Raw genomic sequence first — 27,452 nt, forward strand, 5'->3', positions numbered from 1 at the left:
TTTGTTTAAGTTGTCTCAAATTTTTTTTTTAAGTTTACGAGTGTGTTTTGGTGATTTAATAATTTTTTTATCCGAACGGAGCTTAGTATTTTTCATAACAGTACTTTTCTTGCGCATCCCTGCGAGTCCTCAGCGATCTGGCAACTCACGACCAGCAACCAAACATATTTTTGTTTACCAAACTTTTAATTTTATATTTGCTAAAGGGGAGTTGACAATTTGCGCCATGTTTGCGGGCAAGCGAGTAAGGGCCCGTGCGAAGAACTTCACCATCGAGGAGGAGGAGATCCTGGAGAACCTGATCCTGGCGCACCGCGACGTCATCCGCAGCAAGCAGAAGGATCCGGTCATTTGGAGGAAGAAATCGGAGGCATGGAAGCAAATTGAGGCGGATTTCGCACTGCAAACCGGAATGGAGCGTCCCTGGCAGGCGCTGCGGGAGAAGTACACCAACAACCTGCGGATGATGCGCAAAAACGGCACACTGAGTGATGAGGAGACACAGACTGACGATGCACCGGAATCTGGGCAGAACTTGTCCATTTCGGGAGTTTCCTCGCTGGCTGGAGCTGCTAACAATGAAGAGAGTGAGTACAGGATGGCAGGATCAGCTTTTAAGTTGACCAGGTTATGTGCCACCTGACCAATTCAAAGATTATCTTATCACGAGGAGATTTAAACCATGATAAGTTCTTCTGCATCAGCAATTCAGTGCTATTTTGAACTCTACTAAGTTCTAAAACCACTTTATAGGTAGCACCGACTTCGATCCGGAATACAGCCGCAGGGAGAGCCCGAGAAGCGCCTCAAGCGAAGTTAAATTCGCGCCAAATAACTCACGCTACGCAGCAAGTAGTCCCAACTATGCAGTTCCGAGTGTGAAAGACGAGTCAGACGATGATGAGCACTCGGAAGAGGACACCTCGAATAGCCTGAAGGATGAGAGGCTCGTGCTGATCAAGCTGCAGCAGGAGTACTACCGATGTGAAAACGCCCGGGCAGCCGAGAAGCACAAGATTGAGATGGAAAAGCAGAAATATGAACTGGAGCAGCGCAAGGTGGAGCTGCGAAATATGCGCCTTAAAAGCGAACTTCTCGAAGCGGAAATTGTGGAAAAGCGACGAAAAGTCGGGTCAAAGCAGGCTTCTTCCTAAGGAGTTTCTGTCTAGGATAGTTAAATTAATTGCAATGGCTCTCCGAAATTACTATAAGTAAAGTCCTAGTTTACGATAAACATCAGAAACTCAAGCTCAAGTGCACTCGATGATGTCAAACCAGAAGCAAAAAATTACATCTTCAAAAGATTTAATAATGTCTGTCATACTTCTAAACATTCGTCTACAATTTAACAAGTAAGCTGGATGAAAGCGGCGATCTCCTTTTCATTTATCCCTCCTCAGTTCGAATGAATTGCTCGTTTATGCTCGGTCGTTCTGTTTGGTTGTATTTATTAATTTACATCGATCCATTCACTACGCAGTTGGGGGCTTAAACGATAACAGCTCCTCTAGCCGACAATGAGCAGGCCCTCGTTGGGGAACTCGTGGGTGGGCACCTCCAAGTTGAGGGGCGCGGGTCCCTTGCGGATCCTTCCGGAGGCGTCGTAGTGGGAGCCGTGGCAGGGGCAGTAGTAGCCGCCCCAGTCGCCGGCGTTCGCGATGGGCACACAGCCCAGATGCGTGCACACTCCGATGACCACCAGCCACTCGGGCTTGATCACACGTTGCTAAAAGAGAATTGAGTAACATGAGTAAAATTCTCAAAGTTTTGGAGTCAAAGTGGATAGTGGGTTGACTTCTATGGCTGGCTTAGAGGATTCTCCGCATACTCTAGGTTTCTTAGCCACTCGAATGGACCCACTCCACGGTACCTACATCATCAGCCTCAGGGTCGCGCAGCGTGGATGTGGGCACATTCCGCTCGGTCTCGATTTCCGCGGCGGTACGGTGGCGGATGAACAGAGGCTTTCCGCGCCACTTGAAGGTAACCGACTTGCCCTCCGGGATGTCGGCCAGCTTGATCTCAATCTTGGCCATGGCTAGCACTTCGGCGGAGGCGCTCATCGATCCGATGAAGGTGTTGACCAGACCCTTGGCCGCATAGGCACCGCCCACGGCTCCAGCGCCGACCATCAAGTAGGAGAAGGCCTTGCGCTCCTCGGCGGTCTCGTTGCGGCGACGACTGTCCTTTACGGAGTCCCGGCGGTATGGGGAGAAGTCCGGCACCTGCAGGTCGGTGTGTGCCTGGCGGTTGGCTGCAAGGAAAGAGGGAGTCATTAGGTATCCATTGATGTGGGGGAATAGTTGTTTAGTAGGTCTTTCGGCTGGTTTACAAAGCAGTATTGCTTCTGAAGAGTGTAAACAATATGGTTTCAAGGTTGCCAAGGCTGAAGCTATGTTCCGTATAGCCGACACAGAGTATCTGGGTTGAACTTGGCATAACTCGGAGTCCCTTAAAGGCACTAGTGGCAAACTTCACATGATGCTTTCCTAGATCCCAGAGATAATGCATTCCAAGTTTGGTGGAAATCGGATGACTATATCCCATTGATCCGATGTAAATTGCAGGTGTGCTTGGGAGCCAGTGATTGTTGTTATTGTACGAGGTTATGTTGAAATTACGTAAGGAAAGTTGGCGAATCCCTTCGATGCTGAGTGCAAATCGAGTCCTGGCGGCGTTTGCAAGCTTTTATTCAACTTTTTCCGCCTATTTCGCGATCCATTCATTATGTAATGGCTGTGTTTTCAGCTGGCAGCTCGACGAAAGTGCCTCGCGGAGCCTTACCCATCGAGTTGACGGCCACGCCGCTCGCCTTCAATCCCGTGGAGAGGACCTGGGCTCCGCCTCTGACGTAAGCACGCGACACGGCGTTCATCATTTTGTATGTTTTCCTATCAAATTAAATGATCACGAAAATTTCGACGTTTGTCGTTTTCGTCAGTGAACCAGTGTGACCGCACTGGAGTGCGTGCAAAATACCAGCCAGCCAGGTGAAAATACCGCAATATACCAGTGTAGTCACGAGAAATATTAGGGCTGCAGCAATATTCTAGTGCTCCAAGCTGTTTGTATTATAGGAGTTGCCACTACGATTGCTTACTGTTAGGAGCTTGCTGCTATCACACTTTAGTAACGGCTTTTTAAATATTTGTTTTTTATTATAAATTCTAATTTGAACAAAGAATACCTGAATTCATAAAAAAAATATATTCAAATGTTAGATTGTTTAACTGCTGAGTAAAAGGCATACATATAGGAAAAGAGTACCCAAGTAGAACAGGGAATACTTTCAATAAACATTACAACCACCCCACAGAGTATAAGAGCTTTTATTTTAATTTGAATTGCTATGCATCTCATTGTTTGAAAAGAAAATCCTGCGTCGAATTAAATTGCATTTGTTTCACCTTGCCATTCAATCCATTCATCCCCTTTCGCTTTCCCTGAAAAGGTGAAGAGGCTTAGCTTCCACCCTTCGCATTCAAGTGAAAACTACCTTCCTTTTCAATTGGAAACTGCAGTGGCTGAGATTTTCACCGAATGAAAAGGGGTTTCCATGGCAAACCGGTTGGTCAACGCACCACCGAGTCACCGAGTGGAGGACAAAAGATGATGTGTCCAACCACCGGACTTTCACCATCCAGTTTTTCCACTGCACTTTTCCATTTTGCCCCGGGCAGCATCACAATGATGTCATTGATTGGACTTCGTTTGATGTTATCCTACTTTATTCGGGGTTGTTTTCTCTCAGCCTAATTAATAGGCGAACCTCTTGAGTTGGAGATTTTCCTGCGCTGATCTCATCCAACGCATAAAATGGCAATAAAAACTGCATAAAAAACCGCCGATGTAGGGAAATTTGTTATGCGCATAAAAGTTGGCCAAACTTTAAAACCAAAAAAGGCGGCCGTGTCAGCGGGGAAAACGAGGAAAACGGGGAAAACGCTCCCGCAGCCGGCTGAAATGTAATTCCTCTGGCGCCAGTCCTGTGATTATCGAAAGTAGTTCTTTTTGATGTCGAAACTTTGCTGCCATCCCACTCGCCTTCCGCCGCTTTCTCCGGCTAGGTGGCAAGTGAAAGTGGGGCCGAAAGTGCGCCCCTGCTCCCTCCGATGTGTTCATCTATTCACCAGCCGGAGGAGGAAAATCTGCGCACATAACGGCGCCTCTATGTACTTGGCCCAAAGCACGCACACTTTGAAAGGGGGCTCCTTTGGAAAAGTGCTTGAAATGTTCGCAAAAACAAAAAAAAACTTCAAAATTTAGTTGGGCTTTGGACAGGGGGATACTGTGTAAAGGTACACAAAATAACAGAGTTTGCAATGAAATGAATTTATTTATTTTTTTATTAATTTTTTATTATATTAACCATTTTAAAATCTAGGATACAGCTAGTAATGCAACAGTTGGTTTGATCCAGTATTTTGCATTTACTTAAGCATTTCTTCTTCAATCTCATCTACAACATCTCCCAGTTCAGCTAACCATGATTTCGCACAGTGTAGAGGCCTGAAAAGTTGAAACTATGCCGCGTAGGCGACGTGGCAACGGCATCTGCCCTTTCCCTGGATTTTCCGCACCCACACACCGAATTTTCCAGCCACCACAACGGGCCCAACTTCGAAACTCGACCGCATCCCCACACCGATTTAACTCTTGTCAAGCTTCGACTGCGTTACACTTTTCAGCAACTTTTACATGGGAAACTGGCGCCAACTACAACAGCAGCAGCAACAACAATGTTTCAACCCTGCCCCAGGGCAGCTCCCCCCTCTCCATTCCCTTCCCCGCCCCCTTTACGCCCATCTCCCCACCCGCTTTTCACCCATTTCTGTGCGGCGTGTGCAGCGTTGCGGCTGCGGCAGCAAAAACATCAGAACAGCAGTAGCACGAGGCAAAGTACACTCGAAAAAGTATTTTTAAGTAAAAAATGTATTTAGGGATATTTACTTTTGCGAAAGGTTAGCTTAGCTATTAACTTTTAAGCTAATAAGGTGCCATTTTGGGACTATGAGTGGTATAAGTCTTATTTTCATTTATTTGAAAATACTTTTGGCTGTGCATCGGCGACGACATAGCCTGCTTATCGCAACATCAGCCAAGCATAAAGCTGAGCCCATCCAGAGCAGCGCAGCGCCACCCCTTGGAAAAGTTGAAAGTGGAAAATTGTGCGTGGCAGGCAAAAGTTTCTGAGGTTCCCCGACTGACTGGCTGACTGACAGTCCTTCGCAGCTGCGGAGGCGCCGCCACGCCCACTGCCAGCCTGATATCCTGCTATCCTGCTATGCCATACCGCCCCTTCCCTGCGCCGACCATTTACCCATTTGCGAAAACGAAAATTAAATGAACAGAATCATCTGTGCAGCATCAGCGCGGCAAAGGAGCCGCAAGGATCTCTGAAAACTGGCGTAGGACTGCCGCATGTGCAGCGGTGCTTGGAGCCGAGAATTTGGCACAGCTGGCGGTCATTTATGGACCCATCTTGCCGACTTCCTTGCCCTCATCCTCATCCGCATCCGCATCCCCATCCTCATCCATTGCCGGCTTGGTTTTGCATTTGAAATGATTACTTGCCAGCCTCCGGCTTCCGTTTCTCGGCCAAAAGAGGCTCAAGTCGCCCATTTTGGGCCAGTCGGATTAGGTGACCATGACAATGGCCAGTGCTTTGTTTTCATATTTTAGTATTGGCCCTGCCCCGAAGGACCTGGCCTTAAGGCGTGTGAGTAATGATCCTTCATCGGATATTTTAAGCAGTCCGTCATCTTTCTTGGTATTCGCCTGTGGTATTCCCATACTTAAATGGCACAGGTCTTTGCTCAATTAGTAAGTTTAGGATGGAATTTTAACTATACAACATTTATAGGAAGATATCCTTAAAAATATGGAAAATATTCCATCAGCTACATATGTATATCCTTAATTCTTCTTGATTGCTAGCCAATTAAGTTTCTGTCTGTTGAAACTATAAACAGTACTGCATAATAGATTTGTTAACCCAATTTCCCAGAATTTAATCAAGGCTATAAGCTGACATCCGCGTCCACTTCCGATCCATGCCCATATGTCCTGTGCTATATCCTTTTTTATCCTCTTCCCGGCCGGAAAGTTTGTCAACAACTCTCGCCTTGCCGCTGGCTAAGTGGAAAGACCAAAGTTCCCAAGGCAGGATTCGTTTTTATTGTGGATTTAAGCGCGAGTGAAACCTGCCCTAAATTCGAGCAAGCGGCTTAAAAGAAAAAAGCGAGGAAAAGCGGGAAAAGCGAGAAAAGTCGTGTGGCACGCGCAGCAGGAAGCATCCTGGTGAAGGAAGGGCAGGGGAATAAAAAGGAAACGACTACGTTGCGTTTTCCCCAACCGAAGGAGGACGCCTTTCCACTTGCCACTTGCGAAGGCGCAGCACGCATAAATCTACGGGCCCAAATTACATTATTTTGTCATTTTCCTTCGGCGGCCAGGCAGCAGAAAGGCGACTCCCTCGCCGTTTTTCTCGACCCTCGACTGCAGTGTCCTGTTTTGGTGTCCTGCCCGCCATCGCCCGCCAGGCACATAAAACTCTGTCGAAAATAAACTTTCAAGAAAGCGCCAAACAACAACAAAATGCAAAAGCTCTGGGGCAAAAGTTGTTCCCAAAACAAAAAAGGCAAAGAAACGAAGCAGCCAAGTACATTATATGCAAGCAGTAAGTGGGGGGGGGCTCCCCCAACTTTTGCGCCTTCGCTGTCGCCGGAAAGTGAAAGTAAGTAAATGCACGACGCCGACTGCGCTGCTTTCCAGCGCCACCCCCTCCCTGCTTTTTTATCCAACCACCCAACCCACCCTGCAGGCTGCCAAGGACATTGTGGCCATTAAAAATGTAGCAGCGAAAGCTTCGGCAAACCAGCGTTTCTTGAGACAACTGCAACTTCTCTCGCTCTCTCACTCGCTCGCGCCCTCCGTCTCCCTTGCTCTCGCGCTCTCGCTTCGGATTTTCTGCATTGTTTATAACTATTTGCGTGGAAATGCGCCTGCGCTGGCGCTCTCAGCTTTCACTTTCCTCGGCTGCCTTGTCCTTTGCCTTTGACTTTAACTTTCACTTTCACCCTGAAAGTTCGCCGACATGGCTGCCTCTCTCTTTCTCTGCTCCCTCTCTCTCCCTCTTTCTCTCCCTCTCTCCCTCTCTCTCTCTCCCTCTCGCTCTCGCTGTGGCAACTTCCTGTGCGGGCTTCCGGTTTTGTTTTCACAACTGATAAGGCCTCCTGCCGGCGCTTTGCTCCTCCTAACCGCACCGCCCCGAAAAGTATGCTACGCGCGCTCTCTCTTTATTTTTCCAAGGCGACCAGCAGGCGCCACTCTGCCCCACACCCTCCCGCTCCTCCTACCCCTGCTGCTGCTTCTTCTTCGGACTGTTATTATGGCTGTGCGTTGCAAGGATCAAGGACGTTCAAGAAAATCCACGGCCAAGAACGAAAACAAAAACAAACCCAAAAACGCAAAAGGAAAAGCAAAAGCAAAGTTAAGGCAAAGCAAAGTAAATAGAAAAAAATGCAGGGCGTTTGGAGTTTTCTGGGGGGGATGACTTTGACACGGGTTGCCGGGTTTGAGTGGGGCACCCCCCCCCCTGCCCACTCACCCTTCTCGACAATGTTTTTTTCGGCTGCAGCTTTTATGTACTCTTACTTTGCCATACATAGATTTCGGATGTGCGTGCGCCGGCGCCTATATACAACTTTCTTTTGGCGGCGGCGGCAAAGAAAGGGGCTATTTTAGGGTGTACTTTTCGGGGGGACGTGGCATTTACTGCAGTCCTTTATGGGTGCCAAGCAGAGGGAAGAGGGAGAAGAGAAGAGCGGGTGGCAGGATAACTCCCACTCAGCCATTAGCAAAGTCGACCACTCGCTGCGTTTGTGATTTTGGCGCCTTTGTGCGTGTGCAGCGCTTGAATTGGGGATAAGGAATGGGGCAGCAAGATGGGCTGCTAGGAAAAGGGAAGTGGAAATGGAAAGTGGGGGAAAATGGGGGAAAATGTGGGTTGCTGTACAGTGACAGAATGTAATTTGATATATTTTCGTGTAGGCATTTCCGATGCGTAATGGCCTGGGCTATGCTGCAAAAATGTTAGATTACTTAGCGCTTAATCGATAGTTAATAAGCTGAGTGGAAATCGAAGTGTTTGCCGCTTGGCATACTTTAATTTAAAGATTATAGAAAGAGTGGGCAGTAATGCAATAATTGAGATAAAAACTTAATCATAACATTACAAATCCAATTTTTAAGGGCTAAGATGCTAACTATAAATTTGTCTTGCTTGACATGCTTAAATATTATTTGAAAGAAATCTCGCCGTATAGTAGGCTATATCATAAACAGGATTGTTTAAATGAAGTATTGCTTACATATTTTTCGCAGTGCATCAGGCATATTTTCTCCACTGCTATGTGAGTGACGTTGCCTCCACTGCGGTTTTCCTTGCTTGGGTTGCTCTATGTGCCACATGCCACATAGCTCAGGGAGCAGGAGTTGTGGTACATAGAATTTTGGGTTACTTGGCCCTCCAACTGCCAACTGCCTACACCCACTTTTACTTTTCTTTTCTTTTTCTTTTTCCATTTTCTTTCCCTTTTTCTTGTTCTTCTTCGTGTTGCAGGCCAGCTATTGAGCAAAGTGCGTAGTTGGGCGTCTTTGTTGTTTCCGCTGCTGGAAATGCAAGAAAAGCGAAAACATTTTCCCCGGCCCACGGCTTTCTTATTGTTGGCATTTCTCGCCTGCGGCTGTTTTTCGCCTCTTTCAATGTGGGTCGCCTGCTGCTTCTTCCCTGCGTTTTCCTCATCTCTACAGGCTTTTCCCGCAGTGCATAGTTGTGAGTGTGTGCTGGTGTGTGTTTTCTTTTGCGTTAGTTTAAAGTTTTTTGGGGGGGCAGATGTTTGGAAGGTTAAATTTTCCGAGTTGCGGCCGGAGCCTTCTTTTTTTTATACATCTTTTTCTGGTCTCCGAGAAGCGCTGAAAATTCTCTTTGAGGTTTGAGGTTTTATGTTGTCAGTGCTTCCGCATCTACTTCCGTTTCCTCTCTAGCATCACATCTTTGCTTTTTTGCAAACAGTTTCTACGGTTTTCTAATAAAGTGCCTTCCTTGCGGCCAAGCGGAATGAGTTGTAGGCTTGGTTAACTCGAAAATTAATTGCAATTTTAAGGCTTTAATGCTAACTGAGCTGCTGGAGGTCTACTAAATAGATGTGATCCAAAATAAAGTGATTTCGAAGTTTGCTTGAAAGTGCCTAAATATTTACTGAAAGATATATATAGTAGTTTAATTTCCTATGAGGAATTCTTTATATCTTTATGCCATACTTATTATTAAAATAGTTTTTGGGCAGCAATATCTCTAGCTTATTTAATAGAAGTTCTTTTTACACTAAATGCTTAGCTCAGTAAACTAAAGTTCCTATAATTTTAATTAATTAAATGCTCGCACTTGTAGAACTAATGCATTTCGCCTCCAGCATCCCTTGATACCCCTTTCTGAGAACTGACAAGCCGACAGCTCAGCTTTTCCTGACTTTCCACTTTCACTTTCACGTAAAATGTCAATCACAGCGCACTCCCCCCTCTCCCTTTTGATCTCAACCCTTCTGCGTTCCATCTTCCATCTGCAAAATCGAGGACAATTAAAAAACCGTCAGGATTAAATGTATTTGTAATTATATATTAGCTGAAAACGCTGTGCGAGTTTGCCGCAGTCTTCGCTTTTCCTTTCGCTTTTCCCTCGAGCTTTGATGCTGCGACTCAGGTTGTTGTTCTTGTTGTTGTTGCTGCTGCTGCTGCTGTAATTGCTCTTGTGCTGATAACAAACACCAACACAACTGCAGACGCACAAACACATAGAAAATCCCAGTGGCATGTACAAGTTCCTTGGGCTTATATAATCGCAGCAAAGGGAAGACAGGAAACACAAGGAGCCGGCTTGCATTGACAAGAACGTGCACTTAGAGAAATACCTTATAATACTTTTAAATACGATACAATTTATACTATATGATACTATACAATCAATGAAGGATTATACCACAAAAAACCCATAAAATTATAAACTAACAGAGTAAAATGACAGGCAAGGACTTTAGTTATTTACGCATACTTTTTCTCTCAGTGCAGGCTGCTCAGCCTACGCACACGCACACGCACAGCAGCATCGCCACTCACACAGCTGCAGAGTAATTATGTTTCCCAGCAGCTCCTTGCCCCGCCCACTCATCCCCATCCACCTCCCCCTCCCACTTGAATCCTTGGTATTTTTAGTTGCGCCGCCTTGTTTTCAGTGCATAGCCCCATCTCTTTCTTCACTCTCTCTCCCTCTCGCTCTCGCTCACACTGCCCATTGACAATGGGCTGCGGCTCAATTGAAATTTGAGGATTTTTGTCTCAGTGCCCTAATTAATTTTACGTACCATGAAAATCATTGTTTGTAGCCTTTGTTTCTATTTCGTTGTTTGCCGTCGTTGTTCTTTGTTGTTCGTTGTGTTGTTGTGTTGTACACACACATACTGTGAACTTGAGTGTGTGCGTCTGCTGTTGGGAGTGTGGGTGAGCCCGTAAAGAAGGTCAAGGGTTATAGATGCTTCCCTGTTGTTTTCTACTCTTATATTTTATATTAAATATTATTATTTATATTAAAACTTGAATCTGAATAGGATAATGTCTTTATGATTTTTATATTTCGCCGCATTGATTTGTTCTTCAAATGAATTGATTTTAAACTTATTTTTTATCCACTTCCACTGATTTGTATTGTTCCATGATCACTCTCCTAGTCCTCCCTTTGTTTCAATTCAATGCCCACTGCCTTCAATCACTTTTTGTTTGATTTCTTTTCAGAAAACACAGTCCAACGGCTCCTGTTGAATATTCATTGGGTGCATTTGCATTTTCAGCACCCCAGAGCACACTGTTCCACAGATTTGGCCAGCGACCAGAGCTCCAAATCTGGAATTCCGAGGCGGTGGCAAAACTCCTGGCCACTCGTTGCTTGGGAAACTCGAGAAAATTAGGTTATGCCTTTGTTGCCGCTGTTTCGTTTTTCCCGCTTTTCCTTTTTCCCCTCACCTCACCTGAACCACGACGAAGCTCGGTTTCCACGTTTTTTCTCCAAGGTAATTAAATGCTGGCCGGCTGGACCGCAGTTACCAAGGTGGAAAGCGAAAGGGGGTGGAAAATTGAGGGAGGGGGGTTGGTGGTGTTTGGGGACTGCTAATCAGCAATCCCAGTCGATCTGGTTTCGTCTTTCAGTGGGTGAGTTGCTGAGTGGGTGGTTGGGTGGTGGAAATTATGCAAATACCCAGCGACAGCGTAAATTTTCTATAATAAGGAATGTGGAAAGTGTTTTTTCATTGCTGCATTTGGGAAATATGTTCACGGTCACAGCGAAATTTTAATTAAAACTTGACGGCCTCCAGCCTTGAGTTGCATTACAGATTAAGTTGGGATTTTATATATTTCAATTAATTTCACAAGCTTGCTTTTTGCCTTCTTTGATTAGTTCTCAGCTGTTTCATCTTCCTCCCATTCAGAGCACTCTCTATGACAACCACATTTTTGTGGTAACTCAGGTGGATGTCCTGCTTTCAATAGCTTTCTTTGCAAGGTAAGAATTTTGAATTTAATTCATTTTGATTATCCATCACTTTGCAGACCAAAAGCGGACAACATTCCACTGCAGCATACATGATTTATTTAATATCCGCAATGTCTCTTAGCTTTTTTTGGTGGCTTGTCGCTGTGACCATTAAATTAATTGCAATTTATCGATTTCCAAATTGCAATCTCAACGGGCCATAAAAAATATCAGCCCTCGCACATTGCCCATATGAGTTTTAACCCAAACTCCAGCGCATATCATCACGCAAAATGCCGCAGCACGACCAGCTAAAGAACGGGAAAAAAGGAAAGCCGAAAGGAATGGGGCAGGAAAAAGGACGAGAGGCTAGGAAGCCAGGACTCGAACTGGGAACTGGGACTGGGTCAGGATTCGGGTGCGGGTGGCAGCTTGCCGGCGGCCCCAACGCGTTGCATCCACATCCACTTGGCAGCTGGAAAAAGTCGCGGCCTCTGGTGTATACAAATAAATTGTTGGTCCTTGCTGCAGGACGGGGAAAACAGACACTGCGTATACGTAATGTGAAAGGAGTGGGTGCAAGTCAGAGTTGGAGCTAAACACAAAGTTGTAGTTACTACGCCTGAACTTTTGGAGCCCATCAAAACGAACGCAGCACTAGCAACCATTTAGTTTTATTTCCCTTCTACATTTTAATTACTTTTGCGTTAAATTACAATTTATGTTATATTCCCAGAAGGGGTAACTTTTCAGTCGATACATTTCCGTTTGGCACACGGCGTTTGCCTGCTGGTCAACAGGCAGCCAGGGCAATAATGAAAAATATATGTGAGCACCATTAAAATACATCAGATAGGCATAGATCACATGCTCAGCGGGTCGTCCTGCCTGTGTTCCTGTGTGTGTGTGTGCGTGCGTGTGTATATATATGTGCTTGTGTGTGTGTGATGAGGGGGGGAAGTCCTGCTGCTGGTCATTTGCTTGCCACATGCATTGGCATTGCTGCTGTTGTTATTGCGTTATCTTTGCTGTCACAGCAACGTCAGCCGTCGTCCGTCCGTCCTCCTTTTTTTTCGAGTGTCTCTCCATGTGTGTGTGTGTGTGTGTGTGTGACACCCTCATGGGGATGCGCGTGTGTGTGTGAGGGGTTGGGGAAGTTGGAGCTAGCTGGGTTGGCTATACATGCAGGCCGCAGTGAATGGCTCGTTAGTTGGATGAGAGACGACTTCAATGTAACTTTAATAAAGTCTTGCCTGGATTACGGATTATTATAAGATACATTCATTGCTTCCCCTTAAATACAAATTAAGAACTTTTAAGCTTGAGAAGCCTAAAGATTAATATGAAGATGCCCAACTTGACGTCGACTTTCAGCAAGAAGTGTTTTGCTGCCCACTAAGAGTTATAGGCTTGCATTTGCAGCCAATATTTCTCTAAAATCCCCTAAACTGCCAGTGGCCATTTCCGCGCAACACACGCCCATTGGCAGACAAATTTAAGTAGCTTATGCCACTCGCCTCCAGTTTAAACTTGTTCCAAGGCAGCGAAGCCAAGCTCAAGGGCCACTCGACGTGTCCCACTTGTTACCAAGCGAAGAAGCCAACGGAAGGGGCGCCCCAAACCTTCGGCCAGGAGCAACTTTAGTTCGCATGTGTTGTGGTCTTCCATCACCGAGGAGGAGAAGGAGGAGGAGATCCCAAAAAAAAAAAGAATGTGGCAGGGGAAGTACGATGGCTGAGGCCCATCAAGTATGCGCACTGTTGGCCCTGCCAACCGAACGAAGCCTACGGAAAAAGAGCAAAAAGTGAGCTACGGCCAAGTAGCCGTTGTGTTGTGAAAAGTGCCCCACAACCTTTTCCCTTCCCCTCCCAAGTTTTGCCCATTTTTTTTCTTTTTTTTGTGCTCCAACCAAGTGCGTGTGTCTGCATTGTAAAAACTTTTAATGGCCAAAACAGCCAGTGAGCACTCCTCTTTCGCATCCAAGTCGTCCTTTTGGAACTCCGGTTCGCTGCATATGTGAACCACAGGTGCCGCAGTCCAAAGGCGCCCCACTCCCATTGCTGGTTTAATATTTCGGCAACAACTTTACAGCTGTTACCTCGATTCCCGACCATAATCATTAACATTACTGCCCAGATTGCCGAAGCGAATCGCTGGCTTGGAGCCTCTCATTTTCCAGCTCCTTTTCGCTTTTTGGGCAACTTTTCCCCGTTTGGCGCCCAATGCATTTTCAATACACAGTTGACAACGTCGACAATTTATTTGTGCTGGGCCCATAAATCAAAAATGCGTAAAAATTTTTACGTCGTACGCAACGGACAGGATGGGGCACGCCCACCAGCGAACGCCCGCCCCTCCCAGGGATCCAAGCAAAATAAGAAAAAGTGTGTGTATGTGTGTATATATAGGGGAAGGCCCATTATCATCATCAACAGTCAGCAAAATGGCCCGGGCGGAGGTGGATTTTCTGGCAAGGAGCAGGGGCAGAGGCAGGAGCAGCAGAAATAGCAACAAGCAGGCGCACCTGAAACTCACAGTCGCCAAGCGAGGGCTGTCACTGAAGTTCTGGAAACTGTCTATAGTAAAACATGTCAAACTATAGAAGCTTACTCGATGTTAAGTTATCCCTTAGCTAGGCAAACCATATGAAGTCAAACAACAGGCAAAGCAAATCCCACAACTCACCAAGCAACCCTCGCAGTGCCACCCCTTTTTGTGAATATTTTCGGCAACAACGTTGCAATAACAACGCACACACACACAGCGCACACACACAAGCACAGCGAAGCGACTGCCAGGAGCAGCAGAAGCTGCAAGGAAGCCAAGCGACGAGGACGAGGCTGCGATGGGGGAAAGGGGAGAAAGTAGGTGGGAAGGGGCGTGGCCAGGGCAGGCGGCGGGTGAAAGCAGAAGGGCAAGGGCCCCAAAGGTGCGTACAATCATTTTATTGATTTATATGCCGAAGCTATTACAACTGACATTCGAATTTTCCAACAAAACTTTGGATGGGGCTCGGAAAATGGCAAAGGGAAGCGGCAGAAGTTGCGTGTGGCAAGTAGCAACCCGAAAATGCCCGAAAATCGACCATTGTTGCTGCTGGCTGGCTGGCTGAGCTGCTGTTGTTTTTGCATCATTGGGGGGCGGACTCGTGGCCGAAAGTCCGTGTTGCCCCGGCAACGTGCAACAACTTCGCAGCAGCAGCAAGCAACGATGAAGACGCAGCAGCAGCAAGAAAAGCAGGAAAAGTGGCAGCAACAGCCGAAGACATGGCAGTGGCAGCTTCTTTATATACCACCCACTCATGGGGCCGCCCCACCACCCCCTATTTTCTTTATGTGTAGCACACTTTTAGGCGAGGCCTTTGTCTTTTTAGTTTACTTACTTCTGCCAGCAGCGGCGCGCCGAGTGGTAGGCGTTCTCGCCAGGATGAGAAAGTTGGGCAGTGGAGAAGGTGGAGAAAGTGGAGAAAGCAGGCAGATTCCCGAGTCCTGACAGCCTGACAGCCCACTCGTTACTTTGACAACAACTACCCACGCCACTTGAAAAGCAGCAGCAGCCACGCGACTCCCTTTCATCCCCCAGCTTCTCGTATCTCGCAGATACTTTTGCGCGCTGCGCTCTTGCACTTTCACTTTTACTTTCACTTTTGTTTTCGTTCTCCGCCTTCGCGGTATATACTCGCAATAAGGAAAATCAATTTCCCGCCCCTCCTCCTCCTCGTCGTTTGCACTACAACAATGTCACTGGGCCAAAAATTAATTAAGGTCGCAGTAAGGCAAAGTATCTCCTGCCCATTTCCCATTTTCCATTTTCCAGCTGCCTCTGTGTGCGCGAGCTCTAATTAAAATTTATATATTTATGTATGCGCGATAAGTTTTTAGTGGCTTACTGCGACTTTGACTTCCCAAGAATTCCTGAAATTGACAGTGGCAGCAATCCGGAATCAAAGTGGAATAGCTTTACATATTTCCCAATCGAATTTCGAGGGAAATGGCTTTAAATAGGCACAAATTATTTTATAAACAAGTTGTGGTGCATATCTAATGAATCTTTACCTATCTATATATAACTCCTTTAACACCGCTTGGCAACATGTTATATTTTCTAATTAATTAAGAAGCGATTTCCCATATGCGATAATCTCTAATCCCAAAAGTTCGAATCACGCCCCAAATGCCCAAGTGAAATCACAGCCCCAACAACTTGCTAACCTCGGTCGAAAACACATAAAACTGTCGTGCAACAAATATGACAAATTTTTAGCAAATTGCGAGCCAATTCGAGATATTAATTACATACATCGTTAATTTGTGGCATTACAAGCACGACAGCTACAACCACAATTGTGAGGGGGGAGGGGGGAGCCAACCCTTAGAGAAAAATAGCGAAATAAGGGAAAATCCATAGCCCAGTTGCACACACAACTCCAACTGGAAAGTAGTGAAAGTAAAAGCCATGGAAAAACTTTCTGACACACTTCGCACACACACATACATACAGCGAAAAGAAGACGCTCTTATCCTGGCGCAAAATTGGGATAAAGGACCAAACACGCGTGTGTCTGTGTGTGTGGGTGAAAAAAGCGCTCGAAATAAAGAGGATAAACATGTTGAAATTTATTATATTTAGTTGTAAATATGGGTGTGCGTGCATTGGGGGCAAACCCCCAAAAATCCCATCGTAGTTGGTCTGGCGTTAAATGAGATATTTAAGTCATTCGGATGCTGTTGCCCGATAAGCAAATTCAGGTCAAGCCTTTTTGCCCATCTTTTCATCTCTGTGTGCGAGTGCGTGTGTGTGTGTGTGTCTGTTAGTGTGTGTGGCCCAAAGTAGGTGAATAATAATGGGTCCGGTCTGTTTATAATTTGTTTTTATATAGGGCGGCAAAAAGTTTTATTTGTATACGTTCTGCAAAATGAAAGGATAATTACGTGCTACTCGATGTGTGCGTTTAAACTAAAAGCTTTATTAGGTATTAGATTAAATACGGATACTTTGTTTTTAAAAATAAGTTTTAATTGCTTGTAGGTCAGTGTAATCAAACTGCTTGGTGTGCGTAAAAAATTGTAGCATACTTTTTGGATCGGCGAAACTCAACGAAGAATCTGAATCTTTCACTTGAAGAGCTGTTACAATTATTGCATTATTAAAGTGTATATATTCATTAAAATTCAAAATAATGTATTGTTGATTGCCATGAGTGCAGAACTAAAATAATATCATTATATATTTTTTTCAAAATTTTACAAAAAGTCATCAATGATTGTGTTATCCAGCGCTTACATACACACATTTTAGGCCTACAAACAACTAACCTCTAATTGCATACAATTACCCTCAATTTATCGCTATCTGCCCGACTGTCTGTCGTGTGTCTCTGCCTACTCAGCCCATAAAAAAGTGGTTAATATATGTCAAAGCAACGCCGGCCAGAAACAACAACACCAAAAAACTAGATAAAAATACCCAGCGGATGACATTCGCCAACTAGCATACGCATAGTTGGTCGCTGGCCAGACCTAGACTAACATAATTATCATCACAGATTATGTATATAGAATCAGCCACACGCTTCGCCAGCCAGCCCAAAAAAAAAAAAAAAATAATAAATAACAAGAATAGTATAAAAGCTAAACAAACTATGAGAACACACACATTTGTGCACACATGGACACACATGCGTTTGCCCGAGAAATACGAAATCGTTGTAGTTGTAAGCGAAATGGAACGCACGATCGCCAGATAAGATTCGTTTCTTATAGAGTGACTTGTTTTTACTAGGGAACTTCTGTGGGGAGCCAAAGCTTCGATCGCCACTCTCTACACTGAGAAAAGTGAGACTTACAACATGTTGCTCATTTGGGATATAAGAAAACCTCTATATATTTGTAAAATTTGGTCACTTTTAAAACTATTTGTATGATATAGTATAGCATTGTTTATAGATCACTGGCACCTATCAATGGCTCTGTAATCTACTGCCACCCTCTCTACACTTGCCGAAATATGTGTGCGTGTTCTTATCTAGCATTATACACATGAATAGTTCTTTCTGCCTGCCAACAATAGTTAGAGCTCAATTCTTTCGTAGTTCTCTGGCTGGCTTTTTTTTTGTTTTTGGTTGTTTTCGGTTTAATGGCACATACCTTGAACTTCACCGAATTTTGCCATTTGTTTTGAACACTCGCACAATTTGTTGTTGCTGCTAATTTGCGCTTTTTCGCATTTCTATTTCGCGAACGCTGATAGTTTGTTATTGTTTGGCTGCCCATGTGTGTGTGTGTGTGTGTGTGTGGGGGTGTTGGCGAATTTGTTATTGTTTTTCCCCCATTCTGGGTCGTAATCAATCGCGTTGCTGCTGCGAAATAGTTGCGAATGATTTATGCTCGGTAGTTGCCCCCGTTTGGAAAAGGGGAATACGCGACTTTGATTGGGGTGACTCATAATATATACTATTTGTACTATTTTATTCCTAGAGAGATTCTTCTGCATCCCAAAGATGCCAGATGTACAAGATTTGAGTTGAGAACACACCTGAAAGGTGCCCATATTTAATATGCCTCATTAACTAGCACAGATCTTACAGCAAACTACTGTTTGTTCAAGTGTTGGCCATAAATCTAGAAGTCGGCACTAGTTGGCCACAGAGAAGCTTACTAGAATCGAGCTAAAACTGATTCCGAGAACCGAAAGTGTTTCTACTAGCCCGATTCTGGGTTCTTGGAGCTCCAACTCTGCCGCAGGGCGAATAAAAAATAAAAAGCGGCCATAAATAGTCAAACGGAATGGCCGCACAAAAAATGCGTATATATTTGCATTGGAAATGTTGACCATCCAGCCATCCCCCATCTCTTTCTGCCGCGACCATCCCTCTCTCTCTCTCTCTCGCACCATCTGATGTGCGTGTGTGAGCGTTTCTTACTTTTTTTGCGTGCACCCCGAAAACTGCGAGGCCCCAAAAAAAAAAAAGAATAGGAGAAAACAACAACAAAGTCCGGCGAGAATTCTGCGTCCAAATAAATTATGTTATTTTTGTGCAAGTTTTTTTGGACTTGGGACGTTGCGTTTGGCGTGAATGAACTTTTCAAGGTGAAACTAGAAAGAATAGTCAAAGTGAAAATAAAGAGAACGTCGGCAGAGGCAACTTGCAAAAATCAAGAGAACAGGAACTGCTGTTCCTCAGTGTGTGTGTGTGTGTGAGTGTATGTGTTGCGGTGCGTTTGCAGTGGTGTGTGTGTGCTGGGGAGCGTGTGATTGGGATTGAATCAACAACAACAGTGCCCACACGCATGTGAGCAGTGCCAAATGCACAGCAAGAATCAAAAAACAAATTCATCCATAAAAGCAAGGTATAACTATAAAAAATACTTAATTCATAAGGCTTAACGAATTTCTTAAATTATAATTGTATTTGTATGCCTTTAGTTTCTTAGCTTTACCTGCAACACATGGCGTATGATTTATTTTGGCAAGTCCACACTGCGTATGATTTTTTTTTCCAGTGCGTTGATGTGCTGCCTGCTTTTCTGTTGGTTGATTATAAAGAAGAGTCATCGCTTGCAAGTTGATGGAGGATGAGGATGGAGGATGGAAGACAGAAAACGATGGAGACCACGCACAGAGCAGCAAGAATAGAGAATGGTAAGCGAGGGGAAGAGAAGTCGAGGGGAGGGGGGAGCAAGAAGAAACCAGCTAAGAATTGCTAGAAAAACTTTGGCTTGGCTTCGGAATCGCTTCGTTTGGCTTTTGCTTGTTATTCTTTTGGTTTTAAAGTCATTCTTGTGGGCTCTGTTGTTTGTGCGTTTATTCTTGGACCTGTGCTGCCCCATTCACCAGTCCCCGTTTCCCGATCCCCCCACCCTCATCCCCCCACTGTTTTTTTACTGGCTGCGGATGCTTTGCAATACCCATTCTTCTGCGTTTTCAAGCCCCAACAGCAGCCAAAGATTCTGGTTTCTCATTTGGCAATCATTCACCTTCAAGTTTATGAAAAAAATTGAAAATGTCAATAAAGCAATGCACAAAACTATGAAAAATCCAAAAAAAATCCTTAATGTAAAATTTTAAAACTCAAATCTTAAACTAGAACTAAACTTACATATAGTGAATATATTTTTTTAACATTTTAATGCTGATTTCAATAATGCTGCTAATGATCTAGTCACTGAGGCAGCGCCATATTCATTTGCTTCACTGCCAGAAATATTAATTAATTTAGAATTGCGTTCAATTTTTTCAGGTTTTCTAGCTTTGCCACTCAAGAACAGCAGAAATTGAGAAAATGGCGTTGCCCACGCATCTGAGACTTCCTATAAACCGCACTTTTTCGATTCGCTGCCTGTCAATTTGGCAGCGTAAAAAGCTGTTGGTTAATTAATTGCCCAACAGCCCCAAGAACCGAACGCAGCCGCAAAGTTTATCCGAACTTCACGCACTTTCGAGTCTCGAGGCTCCAAAAGGCCCCCATTGTAGTTGGTATGCATAGAGTGGAATGATCGGCTGTAGTTTTCAAGGTTATCGCATTTTGAGACCCGAACTCGTCTTCTTGGCCTAGGCCTACGGTTCCAATAGAACCATTTAGCTATATGCAAATTAGTTCGATTTGTGTGCAGTGTAGGGGAAAATATTAATGGAAACTATATGGAAATATATGGTTTATTTGTTGGGAAAGTAAAAGTTGTAGGGCAGAACTTATTACTTAAAGTTCAAGCACTTTTGATTTTAATTCAAAGGAGAGAAACTTGTTTCCATTTACGATGTTTTTAACGTTTTGAGGCGGGAAAAAAGTGTTTTGCATAAATGTGCGTGAAGTCATCTGCGGCCACAACTTGATTGTTTTTCTTATTGTTTTTGTGGGCGTCGCACACAAATTGAAATTTATGCCTTGCTAATAGCCGGCGAATGAATCTATCTGCATAATGAGAGGCATTAATTGAATGCCTGTTGAACGCCGAGTGTTGCAAGAACTTTTTAAATACCATTAGCACAGCAGAACAGTATGTAAGAGAGCTTAAATATATTTAATGCGAAAAGCCGAATTTATGTTAAGGATATATCTTTAATATCTAGTTGGGAATAATATTTCCTATAAAATAGGCCAACTTAAGTGTTAACTATCTGGCATTTGGAAAGGAAGTGCTCTAATGCCGATTGCTGCAGGCCAGCAACAAAGTTGGCGAACCCACGGCGAAAATAACTATATATTCGTACATGTGGGTACATATATATAATATATATATATAGATAGAGAGAGTGAGATAGAGAGATATGAACACTCAGACTTGTGCACACACATGTGCTGAATGGCGGGAGAAGTCAATGAACTTTCCTATGCACGATGCGGTAATTTGGGGCTCTGCTTTCGCGAATTTCGCGCTGAGTATTATCTTTTCCAGCGCCGATTTATTATTGCCGTGTTTTTTTTTCCTTTTTTTTTTTTGGCGCTACTTTGGTCAGAGTGCATTGACTGCTGACACAGCAAATAGCACGATCAACATAAATTAGTATTTTGACACGAGCGTGGGAGACAATAAATTTCAATTAATAAGTGGCACCTTAAAACTACTACTCTATAAATCATTGAATTGCTGCAAAATGGTTCATGGATCATGCTTTACTTTATCATGGGCGATCACAGGAGCAACTAATTCAGTTAGATATAAACACAACTATAGATCTTTTTCGTATTCGCCGCCGTTTTGTGTGCGTGCGAAAAGTAAAATTAGAATTTATGTGCGTACGTCGCGAATGGCTAATCATAACAAAGAACCTGAGTAAAAGTTGTTTTCTATTTCTACACACTCCCCTTCGCCCCGCCTCATCCCCCCCTTATTAACCCCACTCTATCGCACTCTTTCTTTCTATCGCTACCTCAACATGGAAATGGGAACTGGGGGGGGGCCTCCATGATTCCCCAAGGTCACGGGTGGAAACTGGTCGCGCATTAAATCATTTTCGATCTACATTAATGGCGAAAGTCTATGTGGAAATTAGTTTTTAATACGAAAATATTTTGATATATGGTTTAATTAATAAATCACACTAAGGAGGTCTATTAGCTGCTGATGGTTTTTAATTAAGTAGTGACCTAGCTTCGTTATGTTACTATTTATATTTTATATCATTTTAGTTTTGCTATTTTACTGTTTATATTTTAAATCATTTTAGCTGCGCTATTTTACTGATTATATTTTAAATAATTTTAGCTGCGCTATTTTACTGATTATGTTTTAAATAATTTTAGCTGCGCTATTTTACTGATTATATCTAAAGTTTTTGATTTTTCCTAAGAATCTGATATTGATGGCCTAAGAACTACAACCAAGTTCATTCTGTCTTTCAACCCATTCCATCCATTCCACTGCCTTCAAAATTTCTCTACTTTATTGTGCGTCTTTCAAATGCAAAAAACTTGTTCAGCTCGGACTTTGATGAATCGCCAGCGTTTCTAGTGCGTTCGCTGGCCATCGCGGCAATTATTCATGCTAGCCACCCCCACATTTTCCCAGTGTAATCAAATACACTTCTCGCCCATTTTGAACTTGAGTTTCGGAGGCTAGAAGACAAAAGTCACAGAAGCCAAAGTGCAGAAGGCAGCAGAACTGAAGGCGATGAACGAGTTTTGGGGGATATACAAAAGTTGAAGGTGTGTGTGAATGGCGATGTAAAGGCATACATCAAGTAAATTACAGACTAAACTATAAGGAACGAACCCAAAAAACTTAAAGTTAACAAATAATGTACATAAAGGGTGAATAAAAAGTATTCAATTCAAACGGTCATAGTATTATATATCTATCCATCGTATCCACATAAGCAGACTACGATAAGCGAGTACCGCTGGTTCGCTCTAGCGGAGCTCCACTGTGCGCGCCACTTTGTTGCTGGCGGCATGGCGTCGGCAAAATGCGTGTATTGCATCATCAAATTTAGAAAAACAAATTCCGCACACCACGAAAGCCAATGAACCACTCACGCACACTAACGCACACTCACGCACACTCACGCACACTCACGCACACTCACGCACACAGAGGCGAAGAGCTAGAATTTGCCGAAGGCGTGTTCGGCAGTAAGCAAGAACACTTCGGCTTTCGTGCGTTTTCGTTGCGCTTTTGCTGCTTTTATTTATTGCTTTTCGTGTGGCTGCGTGTCCGTGTGACTGTGTGCGTGCGCGTGTTGCGTATTTATGCTGATCATGGGTGGAATTTTTTTCATACATTTTGCACCAACACTGAGGCAGAACTTTTGCCGCGCTTAATTGCGCTGCGTCGCCTACTGACTTTTTTCTCCTCCTCATTTTTTGCCGCTTGTTTTTTTTGCGTTTTTTTCCCGATGGTTCTATGCTTTATTGTTGGATTTCGGCGAGCATTAGAAAGTGCAATAACCTCGTGGCGAAATTTTCGGCACTCGAGCAGTCAGCGCTTGACATTTGGCCAAGTGGTTCGCTTTCTGGCCGCATTACTTTGCTAATTTGTGTGTGCAGCCAACGCGGCGTATGGGTAATTTTCTTCCTCTGTAAGTTCGTCTGTACGATATTATAAAATTTACAAATAATTGGGTAAGAGCACTATTATTATCACTGTATTGGCCCATAAATAAACATGCCGTTCAACCTGTCGTATGCGTGATACCGATGCCACTCCTTTTGCGACATCGCTCATACGCCATGTGTAACAGCGATGTATCGCAAGCAATGCAACCCATTGACTTTACTAGAGTTAAATTTTAATCACTTTGAACCCATCTTTCCGGGAATAGTTCATGCTAAACGCATAGAACAGCGCAATTTGTTTTGGAAATGAGCTCACTGCGATTCATTTTAAGCAGCACGCATTCATCACAGTCACATGATGCTCAGCAAAAAAAAAAAAAAAAACCGAAATTAAAGTCCCCCTTCATTTTTCACTCCCTTGCACGTATGTACGTACATATATGGAGTTTGGAGTCCGGCGACCATTTTGCACTAAGCGAGAAAAGCAATAGCTGATATTTGGCTCCCAAGTTGTTTACGAAAGTGCGTGTGAAGGGAGGGCAACGAGAATTATTCCAGTAAACAACAACAACTGTTGGGGGGAACAAAGCAATATCTGCTACCTGCAGCGTCCCACACACACACTCACACACACTTTCGAAAAAACTCATAGACAAACTACCTGTCATTATTATTTGCGGCAGATTCTGCATACCCTGTAATCCCGCGCCATGGAGAGTTGCTGTGATTTTTAGCTACTGGAATTCTATTTACCATTGGCAATGGTCATGATTTGATGGGAAAGATAAGACATTCCAACACTTAACCCACATAAATATAGATTTTCTTTACCATTACATACATACATATAAGCCCATATCTATGGTACTTCAGATTCGAGCAGTCCACTTTGTGTGCCTACGATTTTTGTAGTTACCCCCCATTTTGGCATATTCTCTGGCGTTTCCCGTATCTTTTTGCTGCTCTATGACATTTGGATGTTTTTATTTTTTATTGCTATTTCTTTCGCCTGCTCTCTTCACGCACTGCGAGTGAAGAATCGAAAATGCGAAAAGGCTCAATTAAATTGTTGTTATTTCATTTGCTGCTGCTGCTGTTGCTGCTGCTGCTGCTGACAGCAACTAATACTCAAACACAAATGTAGACAACAACAAATGAAATTGCCTCTATCGCATTCTCAAAGTCAGTAACCCCCCAACCTTGGAACTTCTGCGAGGCCAGAGTGCGTGTGATCCATGATCCGCGTGTGCGTCGCTGCTTTTTTGATAGTGGAGCGCAGCGGGGTGCCAAAGCACAAGTAATGATGAATATATATATAGTTTATATATATACATATATCCGCAGGCATTTCTGCGCTTTGCGTACGGATCTGGATAAGCCGGAAAGCGCAAATCGGATATGAGTTATAAATTCGACGAGCACTTATCGCAATTATCGGGCTGCAACTCACAGAAAAAAGCATGTGTTCTAGAATCATTAAAAAAATAGAAAATAAATGCGCTGACTAATTAATTTCCTATTTTTCTACCACTTCCGAGTAATTTTTTGACATTTTTTCAATTCGAGTGTGCAAAGTGCGTAAGCTGCATGACAAAAAAGTGTTGGAAAAAGATGACACAAGTGCGTGTCTCCAATGACAGCTGTCAAATCTGTTGGTTAGTTTTTGATTAATGCTTTTTCCGTTTTCATTTTGCAATACTTCACCGCATATTTTTTAATGGCTATTTTTAGGAAACTGCCCAAGTGGCTGACACAACTGACAAAATATTAGAAGAAGGTGGATAGTGTTCGTCTGTTGGGGGTCTAGATTCGTTTATTTTGAAATAGGCGTGTGACATAGATCAAAAAATTTGTCAAGCTGCTTGGCTGTTTATATTTTTAAGGAGAGGGAAACTATTTCTATTTTTTTCAAATTAAATACCTATTTATTTTATATATATTGCAGTATAATATAGATGCTTAAGCGTAGATACGCGTTACATCTTTCTAATTCAACCTGCACTTAAACTTGTCAGTGGTAATCAAAATCTGGGAATGAAGTGAAAAGGGTTTTTGGGCAGGGGAAGCCCACAAGATGTGATAGCAAAGTGTGGGTGGAATTAGACACACACACACACACAAGGCTCTGTCTTTCATAAAACTTAATTACATATTCACACTTGCCTTTTGCTTTGCATACTTTTGTAGGTGTGACGAGCACGCGATTTTCCATCTTTTCCCACTTTTCCCCCTCCCGACAGACAGACATGAATCCCATTTTTGAGCTTCTGTTTCGCGGCTACTTCATTTCGACTTTGATTTGTTGAGCTTCGCTTTGGACAGCGACATTTAATGGTGACAAATGTAGGGGTATATATGCTCATATTTATATTCATGTGCGTGGGCAGATTCCTTCAGCGGCCGAGGTCTTCGTGTCTTGGCCCGGCCAAAATGCATTGTTTTGGCGCTCTTGCTCTTTTGGCTTTTGTTTACGGCTTAATTACGGGCCCACTAATTACGGGTCGAGTGTCTGGCTGAGTTATGGCTTTTTGATTTACAGTTGACATCGCTGATGGAGTCGCGAAAAGGGCGCGTTCTCAGTTGGGGCTTCTAAGTTTGCCTTTCAGAGCTCGAGTGGAAAGAAAACGCCGGGAAATCTGAGTAACTTAATGGGGTGATAAGGCAAATTAGGAAATATATATATCATGCTGTATCTATCTTAATATCTTGAGTATGCAGTGAGATAAATCATGATAGCTTATGATAGCTAATCAAGATTACAAGCGATCTAATGATCTTATAACGATTCTTGGCTCATAAAAACCCAAATAAAAGCTGACCTTGCATTGAAAATATATTTGTAAAGTGACTTCATCGATGTTTGGAGCTGCAAGTTTGCTCAGTTTGCTTGTTGTCTTTGTGTTTGCTGCAAACGCAGCCAGAAAACGGAGGGCCAACAACGAAGTGACCTTGAACACCAACACACACACACCAAGACACACACACACACACGTTTTTCTTAAGGGCCCCCAATCTATATAGCGCCCTCTCGCTCGCGCTCACCAAGTGCCATATAAAAGTGCCCTTCGCAGCGGAAATTCAACAACGAAATTAAATCAACAGAAACAATCGACAGTGCGTTGTGTTTTTGTTGTAGCCACGCTATCAATGCGTATATCAATTAAAATTTGTTGTTGTAGTTGCTGGAGACCTTAGCCCTTCAATAAACCATATTTGTGTGTGTGTGTGTGTGTGAGTGTTATTTTTAATTCGGACCTACTCATTTCCGCACTCGGCAACGAACACGTTTTCAAACACGATCTTTTGTTGTGCGAGATTAGAGCCGTTGAAAAATTATCAACACAATATTTAATAATTTTCGATGGGTTTTCAGCTGGAAAAATGCCTCACAAAGAAATCGTTTCGTTTGACCTGCCAAGGCCAAAAAAGGCAAACTGAAATCTATCTTGGTCAGAAGAACCCAAAATCAGATGCATATCTAAGCGGTATCTAAGATCGATGGATACAGATGTACTAGCTACCGAGTTTATGATCACAACCAGTAAATTGGAAATCAAAGACTTCATTTATTCCTCAACATGCATAACCATTATAAATAGCTGTCTTTAGCGAGAAAAGTAAAGTATATCCCATAATTTCCTTGGGAGCCAAAACAGCTGACTGGGAAACGCCTTTAAAATGGTTTGGTTACCAACATTCGTGGCGTGCAGTGATTTGAAGCTGTTAAAATATTTAAATTGAGCCGTAAACTTGTAACCTGTCGGCTGTTTTCAAGGTTGCCATTCGATTGGCCTCTTGATGGCTTTTCGATTCGATTTGTGACCTCTGGCGATGCAGGGCCATTGAAAAACCGTTGGAATGCCCGATGCACGTGAGTTGTTTTCCATTTCATTTTTGAGGTGTTCAGATATCAGTATCTGAACTTCAGCTAATGCGCCATTCGATTAACTGACGCTTTTGTTTGGCCGACTTTTATGATCTCATGCATCTCATTACACGATTTATGATTGAGGAAGGGAATTTACAAGTAAACAAGATTTGAAAATCCCTAATTAGGCTTGTAAGATATAGTTGCAATTACAAATGGCAGTTTGGGAAGTGGATCTTTGGAAAAGTTAGTACCACAGTTACTCTTAGTCACAATAATAATATTTCTCATCAATATTCTTATTCAAAGTTGTATTTCATAATACGCAGCACTTGATCAACCTCTTATTAACTGGATAATTAGAATTTTAATTGAACGCCCGACCTGAGTGCTCATATTTTCCGTTTTCCATTCCAATTAAAAGCCAGAATTCAAAACGTAATTAAACCCAGCATGTATATTTCCAAAGTGAACATATTAATGACATGGCTAATTGGATGAGGCAC

General features: G+C 43.5%; 3 protein-coding genes across 3 annotated transcripts in view; 2 read left to right on the forward strand and 1 right to left on the reverse strand.

The window, feature by feature from the left end:
• Positions 1–27,452, forward strand: part of LOC120454328 (leucine-rich repeat-containing protein 4B) — a 97,210-nt gene that overhangs the window by 53,797 nt on the left and 15,961 nt on the right. The gene's annotated exons all lie outside the window — the stretch shown is intronic.
• LOC120454383 (myb/SANT-like DNA-binding domain-containing protein 4) lies at positions 64–1,309 on the forward strand. Its single transcript, XM_039639631.2, has 2 exons — positions 64–587; positions 754–1,309. Exons 1-2 carry the CDS (start codon positions 227–229, stop codon positions 1,152–1,154), a joined length of 762 nt encoding a protein of 253 aa, XP_039495565.1. The 5' UTR covers positions 64–226; the 3' UTR covers positions 1,155–1,309.
• Positions 1,432–2,954, reverse strand: LOC120454390 (cytochrome b-c1 complex subunit Rieske, mitochondrial). The gene is made up of 3 exons (XM_039639644.2): positions 2,785–2,954; positions 1,875–2,254; positions 1,432–1,726 (listed from the first exon to the last, which is right to left on the reverse strand). The coding sequence occupies exons 1-3, from the start codon at positions 2,876–2,878 to the stop codon at positions 1,508–1,510; spliced, it is 693 nt and encodes a 230-aa protein (XP_039495578.1). The 5' UTR covers positions 2,879–2,954; the 3' UTR covers positions 1,432–1,507.

This window comes from Drosophila santomea, chromosome 2L (genome assembly GCF_016746245.2).
Source record: "Drosophila santomea strain STO CAGO 1482 chromosome 2L, Prin_Dsan_1.1, whole genome shotgun sequence".
In the NCBI taxonomy this organism is placed as follows: Eukaryota; Metazoa; Arthropoda; class Insecta; order Diptera; family Drosophilidae; genus Drosophila; species Drosophila santomea.